Here is a 19,684-nt window from a genome sequence, read left to right on the forward strand (position 1 = left end):
GGAAGGGCCACTATGTTCTCAAACAGACGGGAGTCTCTCGAGAGCATAGGCAGTGCTTAACAGGGGGAGACAGAGCAGTATGTCAAGCCCTCAATGTTGTTGCAAGTAACTATGAATCTTGTTCTCCAAGGAGTGAAGCTTCGTGGTCTCTGTGAGCCCTGAGGGGAGGAGGAGGGAGGAATAGAATAGATGGAACATGGGGCATTTTGGGAGTGATGGAATTGTTCTACATGATCTTGCAATGATGCATACAGGCCCTGTTCAATTTCATCAAAATTTATAAAAGTGTATGACCCAAAATGTAAACCATAATGTAAATCATTGATGATGGTTAGTATCAATGTTTAAATATAGATATTTTTTATATCTGATAGATATTATTCATCATTTTCAAGATATTTAGATACTATTTAAAATAATCAAGTTTTATTTACTATTTTATTGAACAAATAGGCAGTGATGGTAGGGGAATAGTATTCCACTTTAATGGGAAGATTCTTCCTTTGAATATCTCTAAAAGTTAGATTCATATTTGATAGATAACATTTTTTTTATTCTTAAATGCAAAATTCAACAAATATTTCACCCAGTGCTAAGTAAGATATCTGTTCTCTTTAAACTTACATAATTAAATGAAAAGTCATAATTGTCAAACATAAAAGAGATCTGTTTTCTTAAAGAGAAAGCCATTAGAGACAGTTTGATTCACAGATTAAAATCATTAATTACTTATAGCAATAAGCATAAAATTTTTAAATGAATTTTTGCACATGCAAAATAGGATTTTGATAATTTCTAATATTAAACTGCGGATGTCTCTTCTACTCCCAAAAATAATTTTTTCACTGCTTTAGGGCCTTCCTTTGCTACCTTTTCTGTATCTATTCTCCTTCATTAACGTAATAAAAGAAGTTGCTCAAGTACTTTCTCCCACAATGGGTTTTTTATTTTTTCAAGGACAGATGCTTGTAGAATTATCACATATATGTCAGAAGGGCCTGAACAGTTAAAGCAAAGGCTATACTTCCTTCAAAAAATCAGTGACCTGTTTACTTAGGTTTCTGATTGCTTATAGATCTTATCATTTTTGGTATTTCCATCTCCTGAATGGTCCAAGTTTTGGCCATTATTTTGAAAGATTAAATCCTATAGAAGAGTAATAAGCATCACTGGAGTAATTTTTCCTTTCTTTAACATTACTAGTAAATAAGAGTGAGAGGGAGGCTTTTGTTTTTGTCATTATTGTTTTCTTTATGCCAATAACTATTCTTAAAGGTCACCCAAATTACCTTTATTTAAACTTGTAATTTTTTAAAAAGTGAAAAAAGAACATGCACTTGGTTTTAGACTTTTTCATGGTACTTGACATGGTTTTAATTAACAGCTAGAATATTTGCTTTCTGATTTATCTGCCATAAGGGTTCTTGGCCTTTTTTTGCATTGCCAAATATATGAGAATTAAAAAGAAAACCACACTTGACTCTCTCCTCTGTAAATGGACAAATACATAGACTTTTTTCAGGCAAATGTATGGAATATATGGACCCCAATATTCTCATTGGTATATGCTCTACAGTCCTGTGAACTCCCAAATAAGAACTCCTGTTTTATATAAACAACATTTCAAACAACCTGATAATAATGACATCAACATACAGGCATTCCTGGAGTTCCTTTTTTCCCTTGTGGTCCTGGAGGCCCAATTTCACCCTACAAATCAAGCACAGATCACATTTTAAAATTTTAATTAGTTATTTATTTCCAGGAATTTTCTACCAAAGCATGATGAATTGAAAGCTCAATACCAATTAGTCCCACTCATCTCTCTTTCCTTCTGCTACAGTAATAAATGAGCAAGACAAGGCAGAAAAGAAAAAAAGAGAAAAAAAAAAAAAAACCCGTAAAGGCCCAAGCAGAGGCTCTGTCTGTGGAATTACTCACTCAATTCTTTTCACTAATTAATCTGGAGTGACACTTGTCATTCATTCAAAGGAAGACGGAAGTTTACAGAGTTTGTGAGGTAAGAAAATAGGGTAAAAAATAAAGGGAAAATTATCTTATTTATCATAGAACTTACTGAGCTATGATAGTGTAGCAGTTTGATATTGGTTGTGAATTCAAAAAATAGATATTGGATTATGTCTGTAAACTGGTCTTTTCCTCAGGGCATATTTGAGTGTATTAGATTCAGAGGTTTTACTTTTACTTGATTAAATAATGATTAAGGTTTTGATTGGGCCACATTAGTAGGACATTGAGTCTCACAGAGAAACTATATATCAGGGAAGGGAGTTTGGAGTTTGTGAACTGGAGCCCTGGGAAGTAAGAACACAGAGGAGCTTGGCCATGAGGAAGAAGAGAAGGACCCAGGAAAGCTGTTCTCCCGACAGATCACAGCTGGCCTTGTGGAGAAAAGAAAGCTGCTGAGCCTGGAGAGAATCAAGCTCTGGGGAGAGAAACAAAGCCTAGAGAGCCTGACCATGGAGCTTTAGGAGGAAGAGGAAGCCTGAACATTGGCAGCCATCTTGCTCAACATGAGGCAAACAGACTTTGGTGAGGGAAGTAACTTATGCTTTGTAGCCTGGTAACTGTAAGCTACTACCCCAAATAAATACCCTTTATAAAAGCCAACAGATTTCTAGTATTTTACATTAGCACCCTTTGGCTGTCTAATACAGATAGTGAATACAAATTAATAAAGAAAAATTAGAGTATAAAATAACTCATGGAGACTGAATTTTTGAAACATTGCTGACTAGGTGCTCTAAGGTACTTTCTGAATAATATATAAATATTACAGGACACACTTTGTGAGATAACGCTAGTCTTATAAGATGTAGAGGAAGTCATTAGAGGCCCTCATTTTGATAAAATATACTCTGGATTGGAGCCATAACCATGAGGACTTGTAACTATGCAGAAACTGTGGCAGATATAGAGAAGCAGGGAGTCGAGAGGGGTGGGGTGCTTGAAGGTACATGCTCACCTCTAGGGAAACAAAATGTAGGGCCAGGCATGGGGATGGGACAGAAATCTGCAGTATCAGTGATGGCCAAAGACTCTCAAAGGGAACTGAAATGGTACCCCTCACTACCAGTAGAAGAAGGCTCCCCATTCCTCAGTTAGGCTGACAGGACTCATACCAGTTAATTAAAATCAAGCAAAGAATTCACAATTAACAGTAAAGAAACCTGATGCATAAATCCTCAATACAGTCTATGGGAATAACAACTAACGCAGTGCAAATACTGGAATTATTAGAAAGACAATTTAAAACAATTACATAGGAACTGTTTGGTTTTTTTAAAGTATAGAATCTCAAAAGACTATTAGGACTGAAAATATGGCAAAAGACTATTAAAAATAAAAAGATGAGTTTTAAAAAATTAAAACTCTAGAAATGAAAAATATGATGGTTCAAATGAAAAAATCAATTGACGGTTTAACAACAGATCAGAAACAATAAGGGAGAACAAATAAACTAGAAAATACACGCAAAAATTATGCAAATATAACAATCAAAGAGATGAAATCTATATGAAGACATTATAAAGAGTTGAAGAGTACAAAATGATAAGGAATAAAATATGTCTGATCAGAATCACAGAAAGAACGAACAGAGAGAATGCACCCGAGGTACTATGGTAGATAATGGCTGAAATTTTTTCCAGAATTAATGGAAATGGTTCTACAGAGGTAGGACACAAACTGAACTGCAACCTATATGAATAAAGTGAAGTCCCTATCTAAACATATCATAGTGAATTTTCAGAACATTAGAAACACAGAAAATACCTTCAAAAGATGCAAACCCAATGGGCTGATCATGTACAAGGGAATGGTAATTAGAATTACAGTACAAAAGTGAAAGAAAGACATTTCTAGTTAAATAAAACTGAATTTCTAAAAGATACAGTGCAGGAAGAAGTAAAATGATCCTAAATGAATGGTCTAAGAGCAGAAGACAGAAAGTAATGAAGTAAAATGCTAAATTCCAAATAGTATCATCTGTATAAAATAACAAGAAAATGACAACAAATTTCTAAGGTCAAAATACCAGTATATAAAATTATATCATATTTGAACAAGTACTAGTTCAAACGTATTCTGTTTTACTGTAATAAAAAAAATTTATTCTTTGTGAAAATAACATAATGTATCATCAATTTTTCACCCTTTTAATAACCAGGTCCAGTCCCAAAACTTTCAACTCTCCTTAATACTCACCTTTTGTCCTATTAATCCCTGATTTCCAGGAAATCCTGGGATTCCCTAAAGAAAAACATAAGTATATTTTTAAATAAAACACTTTGTAGACTGTATTCATAAAGGAAAAATAACTATAATTGGAATATTTTGCTTGTAAATAATGAATTTCAAACTTATGCCATCAAAACTAAAATGTAATTGTACTACCTGTAACCTAGTTTTAGAAAAGAGAAAAATGTATAAATGATTCAGGGTTCTATGGACAATTACTTATATTTAAAATTTTAAATAAAGACTTTAAAAAGAGAAGCTATGAAGAAATTAATCTTGGTTCTTCTTTCAGACCAACATAAATGATAAAATCAGAAGGACATTTCATTTCAATATTTGTTATTACTTGGTGATTCTTCACTACTCAAGTCCCTATGCCTTACACATTCTATGATCTTAGCAGAATCATTTATAGATATCCAGGCAATATCCAGTTTCTCAAGCCAATTCCAATATCAGCAAGGTCACATTCTCACCCTGAGGAAAAACAAAATTATACTCCTGCATCCCTGACTTCCCCCTCCCAGGAGTCCTTGAGAGCATATTTACTGCAGAGGAATGACCTGGGTCCCGCAGATCCCTGAATCTGATTTGATATCTTTTATCTAAGTTATTCGAATACTAAGTTTGTTCAGTATTGAGAAACAGCCACAAATTCACAAAATATCAGTATATCAAATCTAGACAGTAGATTTAGTACTGATATAGTACTATGAAGATTCGTGGAATAAACGATTGTTGGGGGAAGAGGGTAAATTGATTTGAAATTATTCAGAGCTACACTAATTAAACTCTTCTAGATAATGCTTTCCTGGGTTCCCAATATGTTTCTTAAATTGACTAAACTTTGCCAATTTTGTATTTGTAGGAAAACTGAAAACAATTTTTAAGCTACCAGTTCGCTAGTCCAAAAGTATTTACTGACAATTACTTCATAGAGCAAACGTTTTTCCAAGCATCTCTTACATATTTTATTTTCAGCCTGTTTGGTTTTAGATTCAGGCAACTGTGAAAAAGTATAAGTAAAGAAAGTAACAAGTATTTTATTTGGTAAGATTAAATGGACATATTTCCTCCACTTCTGTGACTTCATTATGGGTTTAAGGAAAAGTAAATAGTCAATTGAAAAATCCTGCATAATGTGGTACAAGAATGTTGACATGAAAGAAAAAAGTTCCAGAGCTTCTCTATAACAATTGATACCATTGTTGTGTAACTTAAAAGTCATTAATAGTAGAAATACATGGTGGTGGATTTGGCCCAGTGGTTAGGGTGTCCGTCCACCACATGGGAGGTCCGCGGTTCAAACCCCGGGCCTCCTTGACCCGTGTGGAGCTGGCCCATGCGCAGTGCTGATGTACACAAGGAGTGCCCTGCCACACAGGGGTGTCCCCCGCATAGGGGAGCCCTACATGCAAGGAGTGTGCCCCATAAGGAGACCCGCCTAGCACAAAAGAAAGTGCAGCCTGTACAAGAATGGTTTCGCACACATGGAGAGCTGACACAGCAAGATGACGCAACAAAAAGAAATACAAATTCCCATGCCATGGACAAAGAAGACGACGCAGCAAATAGACATAGAGAACAGACAACTGGGGTGGGGGCGGGAAGGGGAGAGAAATAAATAAATCTTAAAAAAAAAAAAAAAAAAAGAGTAGAAATACATACTTTGAAATAAAGGATTTGGCCCCTATTTCTCAGAGAACAGTTTATAATGAAGGAAATACATCCATGATACACAATACTCAGACAAAATATCATATACATTTTCCACATGCATTGTATTTATTTTGTGCCTAAAACTGGATCATCTTGGGTCAAAACTGCTTTTAGGTAATACAATATTTTCAACATTTTAAAAAAACCCAGATCTAATCCACTAATGATATTTTTATATTAAAAGTTTCAATCTTTCTATACTGTAGTAGAGATATTTAATGCAATACAGTTATAAAACTATTAGAAAATTATACTTTTTCTGTTATGTTAAAAAGAGATTTGTTCACTCCTAGAGAAATAATGGGGGGAAAACACATATATCGAAAGCATAAACTATATTAGCCGCAATGATTATAATGTGATTATAAATAGAGTTAAGGAAAGGGCTTAGATGCTGGAATCAACCAGCACATTTAGTGGCTGACTGATAGCGAGTTATTTCAACTCTGAGATCTCAGCATCGCTATTCTATATATAAGGAATATAATAGAATCTACTTCACAGTGTATATCAACTAATTTTTGCAAGTGAAGTGCTTGTTCAGTGTCAGGCACTATACTGAATGAAAATTATCACTTGTCTTTTCACCGCAGCTACTCCCTGACCTGAGATAGTTTCTCCCATGTCTCAAAATTTTGCCCTTTTTCTCCATTTTGAGGATGGCTTTTTTTTTTTTTTTTTTTTGCCTTTTCCTCCTTTCCCTTCCCTCATTTGCAAAGTTTCCAATTTATCAAAGTTGACTATAGCAAGCTAAGGCTTCCTACCAACTGGTGGCTAAGGCCAGCAGCTTGCAATAGCCCTTCATTCATTATATTTCATCTTTTCATATTTGGCTGACTTTCCTTAAAGAAAAACACTATGCTTTTTTAATATGGTAAATATATTTCATCAGTATTTGTTCAGAAAAATTACGACCAAGATTTTCATATATATTTGTAATTGAACCCCAAATATTTTAAGGCATTTTTAATAATCCAAACTGACAGATAATTATGAAAGATGTACAAAAGATTACCTCATGTTAAGATAACTGTAAACAAAGTTAGCTTCCAATCATAGCTGCCACACCTAATGAAACCAATATCCAAGGAACTTGCCAGTTTACTAGTCTCATGCTATATCTTAATTGATCTTTAAGGGAAAAAGAAATGTAAGTAACTTTGGATGAACTTATTTCACGGCCTGCACATCAGAATCCACAGGGGCTGGTCCCAAATTACCCAAAAACTAATAATTTAAATAGAAAATTATTGAGTAAATATTTTTGAGTTTCCCACATTCATGTACAATAGAAAATGTCATCACCTTGTCACTGCAAGTTACAGAAAGAGACCAGGGCTATCTTAGGAAGTAGTAGTTATTTGGGCCATTTGTAAAACTCCTTGTTACTGGAATTTCTTTTCCATATCTAAGGTTATTTCTATATTTAAAAAAAAAACGAGAAGATATCCTAAGCAATTTTACAGTTGCAAAAGTGTCATTTGTTAGAAAAAGAGAAAAAGACAAATGTTTAGTGGATTAAAATAACATACCTGAAAACCCAGAGAGAAGGAGGACTATTTGGAGAGGAAAGGACAGGATTAAGAGACCCGGTGAAAGTCTCTGTTCAGCCACATCATGAAAAAGTCATGGACTCTCCCCAAGTCCAAAAGATAGGGAAAATAACCTGTCCATATACATCAGTGTATAAAGTGAAATCATGCCTGTGAATTACATTGATGAGCTAAAAAAGCACATATACGTATATGCACATGTAAAACTGATAACTGATTCCATTTTGAAAGAAAAAGTTCCAAAATAATACTAGAGTTGTTCTAAAATGGGTTCTAATACTCTAAAAACCTAAAAAATACAGACCATATTTATTGGGTAGGTGGAATGTCAGGGTATAACTCAAAACAAATTTCTAATTTCTTACTAAGGGAAGGAATAAAAATGGATTTTTCTAAGACCTTCATAGCTGACTCAGTTGCTGAGTAGAAGTTGCATACTATTTTCCAGATAAATATGAACACTTCACCAAATGCTCTGAAATTTCATGTTTCACCAAACAAAATATATTTTTTTTATTTTTAAAGCACAAAATCAAAGGAGAAACTAGTTTGATGAAGAAAACAAATGAATTTTAACTTCTAAATTAATAGTTAAAATGACCAAAGATTTGAAATTATATCTAATATCTCCAAGTGTCTTATTTATAACCTACTTTTGAAATATTGTGTAAATACTTCCCCCAAAATCACTCAACTACTTATTATGTAATAACCCATTGTGAATTGTATGTTTATATAATATATATTCCCATTTTTCCAACCAAAAAATAATGAGATGAAGGTTGCTGTTGACTGAATGGGAGAATAAAGCTCATTGGTTCTAGAAAATAAGGTGGAATCTCAAATTTACACTTGCAATTTTTTGTTAAATTTAATATAAAAGGATATTAAGACTAGAGACACAATTTTTAAATTCTTCAATGGGCTTTATAGATCAATGTGCTATCTACTGTCCAATTAAATTTTTTGTGATAATGGATGTGTTCTATATCTGCCCTATCCAATATGGTAGTCACCACCCACACGTGACTATTGCACTTTTGAAGTGTGCTTCAGGAAACTAAGGAACTGAATGTTTAATTTTATTTAATTTTAATTGTTACGATATTGGATAATACAGGCTAGTAATCACTTTCCTATACTTTCTCTCATTTGGCCTCTCAAAAAAATCTTAGGTTATGAAGGTATCTATTATCTGCTCTGTATACAGGAGAGAAAATCAAGTCTCAAAGGGTTAAATGACTTCTACAAAATTATAGTATAAAAAAGTAACAAAATAAGGACTCAAAACCAGGTCAAATGGCTACAAACTCAAAGCTCTCTCCTTCACCAAACCAAACCAGGTAAGGGTTGAAAGATAAATGGCCAAAGACCACTAAAGATGCTTTATTACAAAGCTCCGTGTGGTTCCTGGCCAGCATAAGACCAGCAGCAGAAAAAAGTGTTACCACTCAGGTTTACTGAGGTAAAGATGATTCAGAATCTGAGCAAAACTTGTTTTTATTTCTTCCAGAAATAAAGACGTAGACTTATTAAGCTATGGTCCATCACTTGCCTAGTATTCATAATCAACATTACATTTAACTTATTAATTGCTATGAAAAGAGATGAGGACTAAATCCTATAAGCATCATCAATTTTTAATTCAGAAAAAGGCGTGGCTGTCCATAAACTGTATAAAAGACATTGAAAAGTAGAAGGAACCAAATGCCCAGAATTGTTAAGTATACTTAAATTGTGGTGCATACTTCTATTACAACATGAAAAGTCTATTTGTAGAAAAAGAACGCTCATAATCCATCGCTAATTGAAAGAGTAGGCTGGAGAAAATATTGTCAAATACATACATATATACACACGTACACATATATTACAAATTTATATATATGGAGAGATGTGAATAAATACATAGATATACAAATATATAAATATAGTTTTCCTGGAGGAATATACATCAAACATTAGTAATAATTATGCTAGGTTGTCAGATTACAGTGTTTTGCTTTACTTTGCTATACATTCTCTGCTTTCCACATTGAATGTGCTTTGCTTTTTTAATTTAAAAAGTAATTAAATCAGTTTTAAAAGTCCACTCTAATTTAGATATCATAAAATATTTGTTTAATCTGATTAACCTGAATATCTAGAAGAGGATAATAACCTGTAAAATCTAAACTGCCAAAATTAACCCAAGTACGTAGAATGTACTTAAACAAATAAAGTAAAAATTTTAAAGGAAACTATATTCATTTTCTATTTGTTAAAGGTTTGCAATAATTAACAAGCTGTAGCTCAGTTTCCCCTGATATTCACTGGGGAAAGGCTAACCCCATCCCCCATAAGCCTAAATGTCCAGGGGCATGGCACTTTCCCACAGGTTAAATAAAGAAACCACAGAGATGGGAGTAAAAAGAAATGGAAACCTTCTCTATCTACATGTCAGAAGGAGATAAAATTCCTGTAGAAGAAACATCTGCTCCTACAGCATTCCAAGAAACCATAACTCCCTAACCCACTATCTTCTAGTCACTGTCAGGGGAAATTTTCATTTCTAGGGCTTCTTATCAGCCCCTGCACTTCACTCAGACCCTCAATCCCCTCCCACCAACTATCATCCCCCAGCCTAGGAAAGTTCTGTATAAATTCAAGTACCCCCCCCCCCGCCGCCCCTTTCCAGGAGTGGGCTGAAGTCTGTTCTTCAGACCCCTCCACTGGGAGAGCTTCTCAATAAATCTTTCTTTGTCTACAGTCATTTCAGTCTCCTTGTCCCAGTAAGTGCAGTATTTTCTCCAACACTATTAATGCCATAAAAAATTACTACAAACTTAGTGGCTTATCACAACACGAATTTATTATCTTATAGTTCTGTAGGTCAGAAATTCAGCATGAGTCTCACAGGGCTACATTCAAGATGTCGGCAGTACTGCTCTCCTTTCTGGGGCTCTAGGGAAGAATCTGTTTCCTGCTCATTCTGGTTGTTAGTAAAATTTAGTTCCTTGCACTTGCAGGACCTGGTCCACATTTTCTAGCTGACCATAAACTGAGGACTGCCTTGACTCATGGTTCCTGTCCTTTTTCTTCAAAGCCAGCAAAAGTGGGTGTAATCGTTCTCAAGCTGCAATTCTTTTCCCCCTCTTTCTTCCAACCTTTTCCACTTTTTAGGACTCTGATTAAATTGAAATTGGGCCAACCCAGATAATTCAGGATAGTCTCCCCCCCCTCAAGGCCTTTAACCTTGATCTCATCTGTAAATCTCTTTTACCTTGTGAAGTATTCACAGGTTCCAGAAATTGGATGTAAATGCCTTTGGGGATAGGGGGGATATCTAGATAGTTTCTAATTTATTTAAAATTCTCTAAGGCATTAAAAAAATGGATATTGTCTCACTTCAAATTGTAAGCCTACCACAACCCTGATAACGAAAACCAGTCATGTATAATACCTAAAAAAAAATCTGATCTAAATGCAAACGAATTTACCATAACATTAGCAAATCAGATACAGCAGTGCATCAGAACAAGTAGGATTTGTTTCAGGAATGCAAGGATTGTTCAACATTAAGAAATAAATCCATATAATGCTTATATTCATGTAAGTTGCTACATTAATAGTTTAGAGGAGAAAATAGAAATAATCATCTCAAAAGATACTAAAAAGTATTTTGTAAAATTTATCATGCATTATTTAATCAAAACTCTTCATAATCAAGAAATAGAAGAGAACTTCGTAAACCTGAATCTGAATCAATTAGAAATCAATTGTGAAAATAATATTTGTAAAATACTGGATCTTCTTGCTTAAAATCAAGAATATTGTAGAGGCTATGTTCAGAAGTAGAAATTCCACTTATAGGTATATATCTATCAGGAAAACTATGACACAAGTATGTGGGAATATATGGAACAACAATAGGAAAAGGGTTACATGACATACATTTATGTCATAAATAAAATGAAACTATTAAAAAAACAAGATATATCTCATACCATCATGTAGCGTGATATGGCAAAATATCCATAATACTGTGAAGTAAAGCTTTCAGCAAACCTATTTCATTTTTTTTCTATTTATGCATTTTTGCCAAAAATCAATTTTATTAATACATATTAATAAAACATAAAATCATCAAAAGTGTGCCATCAATGGTATTTGGTATAATCACCTAGTTATGCATTCATCACTTCAGTCATTTTTAGAGCATTTTTATTATTCCAGTAATAAGAATAATAGGGAAGCGGCTTTGGCCCAGTGGTTAGAGCGTCCATCTACCACATGGGAGGTCCGCGGTTCAAACCCCCAGCCTCCTTGACCCGTGTGCAGCTGATCCATGGGCAGTGCTGATGCACGCAAGGAGTGCTGTGCCACGCAGGGTTGTCCCCCACATAGGGGAACCCCACGCGCAAGGAGTGCACCCGTAAGGAGAGCCGACCAGCGCAAAAGAAAGTGCAGCCTATCCAGGAATGGCGCCGCACACATGGAGAGTTGACGCAGCAAGATGATGCAACAAAAAGAGACACAGATTCCCGTGTCACAGACAACAACAGAAGCGGACAAAGAAGAACATGCAGCAAACAGACACAGAGAACAGCCAATTGGGGTGGGGGGGGGAGGGAGAGAAATAAATAAATCTTTAAAAAATAATAATAAACAAAAACCAAAGAAACTCATCATCTCCCAATCTATGATTCCCCTGCCATACATAGCTGCTATTCTGTTTCCATGTCTCTAGTTTATTTGTATTTATTAAATGGTCTTATATATATGCAATATTACCCATATTTTATATGAGGTTTCACTATGTTATACAGTCCCATGTTACATTTTTTAGTATTCCTTCTAGCAATATACATGTCTTTAGAATTTCCCTTTCAACCACTGTCATACCAATATAATAGCTCTGCTAGTCACAAACACCATGATGTGTTCTTGCCATTTCCATTCATTTCCAAGGATTTACAAACAAACTTTTAACCAATCTGTACAGATTAACCATCAGCTTTCCAATCTCTACCCTCATCTAATTTCTGGTGATCTATATTCTAATTGCTAATTTCATGAGTTACCCAATATATTTAGTTCATAATAGTACAATTATACAGTATTCGTCCTTTTGTTTCTGGCTTCCTTCCCTCAATATAATGTCCTCCAGGTTCATTTCTTCTTACAGCTATGTGCTATTCCATCATGTGTTCATCCATTCCTCAGTTAATGGACACATGGGTTGTTTCCAACTTTTAGCAATCATGAATAAGCTACTATGAACATCAGTGTGCAGATGTGTATTCCTGTCACCGCTCTCAGTTTTTCTGGGTATATACCTAGTAATGGTATTGCTGGGTCAAACAGCAAGTCCATAATCAACTTCCTAAGGAACTTCCAAACAGTCCTCCACAGTGGCTGTACCATTCTACATTCCCACCAACAGTGAATAAGCATTCCTATCTCTACATTCTCTTCAATATTTACGGTTTTCCAAACTTTTAAGAGCAGCCATTCTAGTAGGTGTGAAATGATATCTCATTGTAGTTTTGATTTGTATTTCCCTATATCACTAGCAATGTGGAACATTTTTTCATGTGTTTCTTCACCATTTGTATTACTTCTTTGGACAATTGCCTTTTCATATCTTTTGCCCATTTTTTAATCAGTTAGTTTGTCTTTTTATTATTGGGTTGTAGTAAACTTTATATATCATGGATATTAAGCCCTTATCAGATATGTGATTGCCAAATATTTTCTTCCAATGAATCGACTACCTTTTTACCCTTTTGACAAAGTCCTATGAGGTGCAAAAGTGTTTAAATTTGAGGAAGTTCCATTCACCTATTTTTACTTTCACTGCTACTGTTTGAGTGTAAGGATTAAAAAACTGCACCTACCATAAGATCTTGAAAATGTTTTCCTATATTTTCTTCAAGGAGTTTTATGGTTGTCATTTTTATATTTAGGTCCTTGATCCATTTTGAGTTAATTTTGGTATAAGGTATGAGATAGGGGTCTTCTTTCTCTTGGATATGCCTGTCCAGTTCTCCCAGCAACATTTGTTTAATAAAATGTTCTGGTCCAGCTGGGTGGGCTTAACAGCCTTGTCAAAAATCACTTGGCTGTAGATATGAGGGTCTGTTTCTAAGTTCTCGATTCAATTCCATTGGTCAATCTGCCTGTCTTTATGACGGTACCATGGTGTTTTTACCACTGTAACTAAGTAATATGCTTTAAAGTCAGGGATTGAGAGTCCTCCAACTTTGTTCCTCCGTTTTAAGACATTTTTGGCTATTCAGGACACCTTACATTTTCCAATAAATCTGATTATTGGCTTTTCGATTTCTGCAAAAAAGGCTGTTGGAATTTTTATTGGGATTGCATTGAATCTGTAAATCGGTTTAAGTAAGATTGACATCTTAACAATATTTAGTCTTCCAGGAAGTGGACTTGTCTTCCAGGAAGGGCATAGGTCTACCACATGGGAGGTCCGCGGTTCAAGGAGGTCCCAGGCCTCCTTGACCCCTGTGGAGCTGGCTGATGTATAGTACTGATGCATGCAAGGAGTGCCCTGCCACGCAGGAGTGTCCCCCGCATAGGGGAGTCCTGCGCAAGGAGTGCGCCCCACAAGGAGAGCCACCCAGGGCAAAAGAAAGTGCAGCCTGCCCAGGAATGGCGGCGCACACACGGAAAGCTGACACAACAAGGTGACACAACAAAAAGAAACACAGATTCCTGTACTGTTGACAACAACAGAGTGGACAAATAAGAACCCTCAGCAAGTAGACACAGAGAACAGATAACTGGATTGGGGGGGAGGGACGGGGAGAGAAATAAAATAAAAAATCTTTAAAAAAATATATTTAGTCTTCCAATCCATGAACACAGAACATCCTTTCATTTATTTAAGTCTTCTTTGGTTTCTTTTAGCAATGTTTTGTAGTTTTCTGAATAGAGGTCCATTATGTCTTTAGTTAAGTTCATCTCTAAATATTTAATTTTTTTAGACACTATTATATATGGAATTTGTTTTTCTGATTTTCTCCTCAGATTGCACATCAACACTATGAATTTTTGCATATTACTCTTGTATCCTGCCACTTTGCTGAGCTCGCCTATTAATTCTAGTAGATTTGTTTTTTCAGGATTTTCAAAATATAGGATCATGTCATCAGCAAACAGAGAAAGTTTTACTACTTCCTTTCCTATCTGAATTTTATTTCTCTAACTAGAGAAGCACAATATTGAATAATAATGGTAACAGTGGGCATACTTGTCTTGTTCCTGATCTCAGCAGGAAAGCTTTCCATCTTTCACCATTGAATACAATGCCAGCTATAGGTTTTTCATATATACACTTTACCATATTGAGAAAGCTTCCTCCTGTTCCTACCTTTTGGAGAGTTTTTATCAAAAAATGGTGCTATATTTTGTCAAATTCCTTTTCTGCATCAAGAGGATCATGTGATTTTTCTTCTTCCATGTATCATTATGGTTTATTACACTAATTGATTTTCTTGTGTTGAACCACTCTTGCATTCCTGGGATAAAACCCACTTAAACTTTCTATTAATGTGCTTTTGGATTCTATTTGCAAGTATTTGTTGAGGATTTTTGCACCTATATTCATTCTTTTTTCATTGTATCTTCATAGTTATCTCTTGTAGACAACATATAGATGGCTATAATTTTTTATCCATTCTATCAGTCTATATCTTTTGATTGGGGAGTTCAAGCTATTAACATTCAATGTAATTACTGTTAAAGTATTACTTACTTCATCCATTTTGTCCTTTAGTTATCTGTTGTCATATCATACTACTTTCTTTTATTTTTTATTTATTTCTCTCCCCTCCCCCATTGTCTGCTCTCTGTGTCCATTAACTGTGTGTTCTTCTGTATCCACTTGCATTCTTGTCAGCGGCACTGGAAATCTGTGTCTCTTTTTGCTGTGTCATCTTGCTGCATCAGCTCTCCATGTATGTGACACCACTGGGTAAGCTGCACTTTTTTCACATGGGGCGGCTCTCCTTGTGGGGGTGCACTCTTGAGCATGGGGCTCCCCTACATGTGAGACACCTCTGTGTGGCAAGGCATTCCTTGTGTGCATCAGCACTGCACGTGGGCCAGCTTACCACTTGGGTCAGGAAGCCCTGGGTTTGAACCCTGGGCCTCCCATATGGTAGGCAAATGCTCTATCAGTTGAGCCAAATCCACTTTCCTACTGTCTTTTTACCCTTTAATTTACCCTTCCTAATAATCTTCATTTCTATACTCTAAATCTCTCACCCTTTTTTTTTCCTTTCAAGCTACAGCACTTTCTTTAGTATCTCTTGTAATTCTGGTCTTCTGGTAACATATTCTATCAGTTTTTGTTTGTCCATGAAGACTTTGAACTCACCCTCATTTTTGAAGGACAGCTTTACCGGATATGGAATTCTTGACAAGCAGTTTTTCTCTTTCAGTACCTTAAATACATCATACCACTTTCTTCTCTCCTCCATTGTTTCTGGTGAGAGGTCAGCACTTAGTCTTATCAAGATTCCCTTGTATGTGATGCATTGCCTTTCTCTTGCTGCTTTCAGAATCCTCTCTTTATCTCTGGTATTTGTCATTATGAATAGTAGGTGTCACGGGTATGTCTACTCGAATTTATTCTGTTTGGGGTGCATTGTCCTTGAATATTAATATTTATATCTTTCATAAGGGTTGGGAAGTTTATGGTCATTATTTCCTCAAATATTCTTTCTGCCCCTTTTCCATTTTCTTCTCCTTCTAGGACACTGATAACACATATATTTGTGCTTTTTGCATTGTCATTCAATTCCCTGATACCTTCTTCCATTTTTTCCATTCTCTGCTCTTTCTGTTCTCCTGATTTTTCTAGTTCAGATGTTCTGTCTTCAAAATCACTAATTCTGTCCACAAGCAATTCAAATCTGTTCTTAAGTGCCTCTTATATATTTTTAATCTCATCCATTGTGCCTTTCATTCCCATAAGCTGTTACTTTTCTTTGCAGGTTTTAAAATTGTTCTTTAGGTTCACCCAGTATCTTCTTAATATCCTTTATCTCTTTAGTCATATTTTCTTTAAATTCTTTGAATTGATTTAGGAGAGTTGTGTGATTATCACTGTCTTAAATACTGTATCTCTTAAGGATATTTGGTTTATTCCTTTGACTGGGCCATCTCTTCCTGTTTCCTAGTATGGCTTGTAATTTTTCCTGAAATCTAGGCATCTGACTATGTTGGTGAATTTATTCTGATGGCTAATTTCTCTCTCTTGCTGACTTTTTTTTCACAGCTCTTCTTTGATATTTGATTTAACTTATTCTAAGTCTTTAAAATTGCCCAGCTTAAGTAATCAAAACCGGGTCAGAGGCTTAGTAATTGGGTGCAGATTTTCTCCCAAGAGTTACGGTACAGAGATAATCAAGCACAGTTTTTGTCCATGCAATTTCCAGATGGTTTACCAGATAGCACTCATCGGCACACTTTTCCATGGAGATGTTTCAGTCTCTGTTTTCCTGTCTTTTATTCTGGCCAGGACCAAGATACAAAGTGGGCTCTGCTGGCCAAATTCACAGAAGAAAAGCCCTCTGACTCACCCTCCCTCTTCCCTTGTAACAACTGGCAAATTGGAAGTTGTCTGTTTTCCTCTCAGTTAGCTGTAGTGAGCCAGGGCTTTTATCCCTGCTTAATATCTTGGAGTTGGGGCAGGGGAGCTCTTCCCAGCTGCTGTGGGGGTTTGGTAACTCATATTTGATGTTTTGGGTTCTTTGTCTCTCTGTTCTTCACCTTCCTGGAGGTTGTATAGCACTGTTCTGGTATTCTAACCTCCAAAATTGGTCCTTAAGACAGCTTTTGGCTCCTTCTCCATTGTTTTTATGAGAAAGTTGAGCCCTGTCTGCCTAGTCCAATGTCATCTTCCCACTCTAATTTTTTATTTTTAAAAGAATTTATTTTAATATATTTGTACATGCCAGGAAAGAGTTCAGAAAGACTCATTGAGTGAATAACAGTTGTTTCCTTTGGGTATGAGAATGCTATAGCAAAGACACATTTTGAAACGTATACTTCTATAAAGAATTAAACCAAATTAAATAAAAATATACTTTAAAACTTAAAATGATTGAAAGCCAAAAACATATTCCAAAGCAATTCTCTTGACTTGTCTATTAATTAGTTTGTTATACAGAAAAAAAAAAACAGAATATAACATTTATTTTTCAAAGTCTATCTTAGACTATTTGATCAAATCTTGATAGAGAATAAAGTATAAAAACAACTCAAGTGAAATTGTTGAATAGTGGAAAGGAAAATACCAAAAAAAAGTCAACTATATTTTTAAAGTTAACACAACTGAAAATATTTCCAAAAAATGTCATGATTAAGAATATTAGTTTATTTTTAAACAATGTGTTACCACTTAAAAATAAGCTTTCAAGTATATGAAGCACATGAATTATTTGAAAGCAAGTTGTCCCACTTAATTTCTATATTTCAAAAAAAATTCTTGGAAAAAAAATTTTTTTTCTTACATTTAAGTCATCTGAGAAAGCACTGTGATTCATTTGCATTTCAAAGCATAAAAGTAGTTTTTATGCCTTGAGAGATTATCCTTGCTGATAATTTTTCACACGGTGCCAAGAATATGTTCTCTTGGACAATGGTTTCATATTTCTTAGGGAAGGACAATGCATTGTTTAAGGAGCACTTTCTTTGATAGAAGGGCTAGGAATTTGACAGTTGACAAAATGTGCTATACTAGATAGCATTTTCTCCGTTTTTACACAGTAAAGGAATTTGATTTTCTAAAATGAAATTGGGATACAGCACATCTCGAATTAGAGGTTGTTTTATTTTTAAATTCTAAATTTAGTTTTTCAAAGTAGTTTTCTAAGAAATTTAGTTTTTCAAAGTAGTTTTCTAGTAGTAACTCAAAAATTTTATGAGAAATTGTATATATAAAAGAGAAAAAAGAAAATTAAAAATTGAAGGTATAATAAAACAAATGAATAAATGTAAGTGATGTAATTCTTATCTTTGTGAAGATTTGCCTATCATGTAAACAACAAATTCAGTTTTGTTCAATTCCACATAGATGCAACACATTTTACAAGATAGAATCATTTCTGAGATTATTTTAAAACTTAATAAATAAAATATTGTAAAATGCACCAAGGGAATGGAATATAGTTTCATATTAACATTCATGGCAATATTAAAGCTTATGTAGCAAGAGAAATATATTAAAGGATATATGGCAAAAAAGACAATAAGATATCATAATTACATTTTCCTTTAACAATGTCACTAAAATGAATTGTACTCCTAGAGCTAGTATCTTTTGCCTCTCCACTACTTTCATATTACTCTCTTTTATCAACCTGCCTAATAGCCTGTATCTAGGTAGTTCTCAAACTTTAAGACTCACATACAATACCTGTTAAAAATCCAGATATCTGAGCTTCATTCCTATTCTGATTCATAAGGACTGGGATTGGCCCAGGATTAATAGGCATCTCTGGTGAGTCTGATTAAGGTAGTCTGTGGATCACAGTTTGAGAAACACTACTTTATATAAAAAATAAATAAGACTCTTGAAAATTATCTATATTCAGAAGTGTTAAGCTGGATAGTAAACAAGGAGTTTGTGATTTGATTTTTATGAATTGAATTTTCATATAATCCATTTTATCCCTCTTTGCCTAAAAATACTGCAAATGATTATTTTCCTACCAATCTTTAATCCCTGTCCAAAATTCTTTGGCATAAAAGAATAATTTATGCCACTGTCTTTAAAGGCTTTTAAGAGTCTTAACCAACCACTTGTTAATTTATCAAATTATTCTTTATACTTCATCACCAAGAGATGGTCATTGAAAAAACCTAATACTTCTGTTCTAATAAAACTCTGAATTTTAATATCCACTGTTGATATTTTTCCATTGGACTAAATTTATTGTGACCCATTAGAGGAGATTGTGACTTCTGGGATGTCTTTATAAATTTACTGTCTACTCATGATAAATTTAAATGTATTTTGTTGTTATTTTCTTCTACAACAGTGTGTGTAAGTATGCTAAAAGCATTTAAAAGTCATGATCTTGTGAAGAACCAAAATTAAAACCAAATACAAACAGCTAATTATGATTTAACTAGGCATA

The 19,684-nt window shown here is 34.6% G+C and overlaps 1 protein-coding gene across 1 annotated transcript in view; it reads right to left on the reverse strand.

Annotated features, from left to right (window-relative positions):
* Positions 1-19,684, reverse strand: part of COL21A1 (collagen type XXI alpha 1 chain) — a 210,619-nt gene that overhangs the window by 20,367 nt on the left and 170,568 nt on the right. Inside the window, exons 18-19 of the mRNA XM_058306903.2 lie at positions 4,228-4,272; positions 1,657-1,710 (exon numbers count right to left, since the gene is read on the reverse strand). Coding sequence (XP_058162886.1) covers positions 1,657-1,710; positions 4,228-4,272 — 99 coding nt within the window. The remainder of the gene's footprint in view (positions 1-1,656; positions 1,711-4,227; positions 4,273-19,684) is intronic.

This window comes from Dasypus novemcinctus, chromosome 11, assembly GCF_030445035.2.
Source record: "Dasypus novemcinctus isolate mDasNov1 chromosome 11, mDasNov1.1.hap2, whole genome shotgun sequence".
Taxonomy (NCBI): Eukaryota; Metazoa; Chordata; class Mammalia; order Cingulata; family Dasypodidae; genus Dasypus; species Dasypus novemcinctus.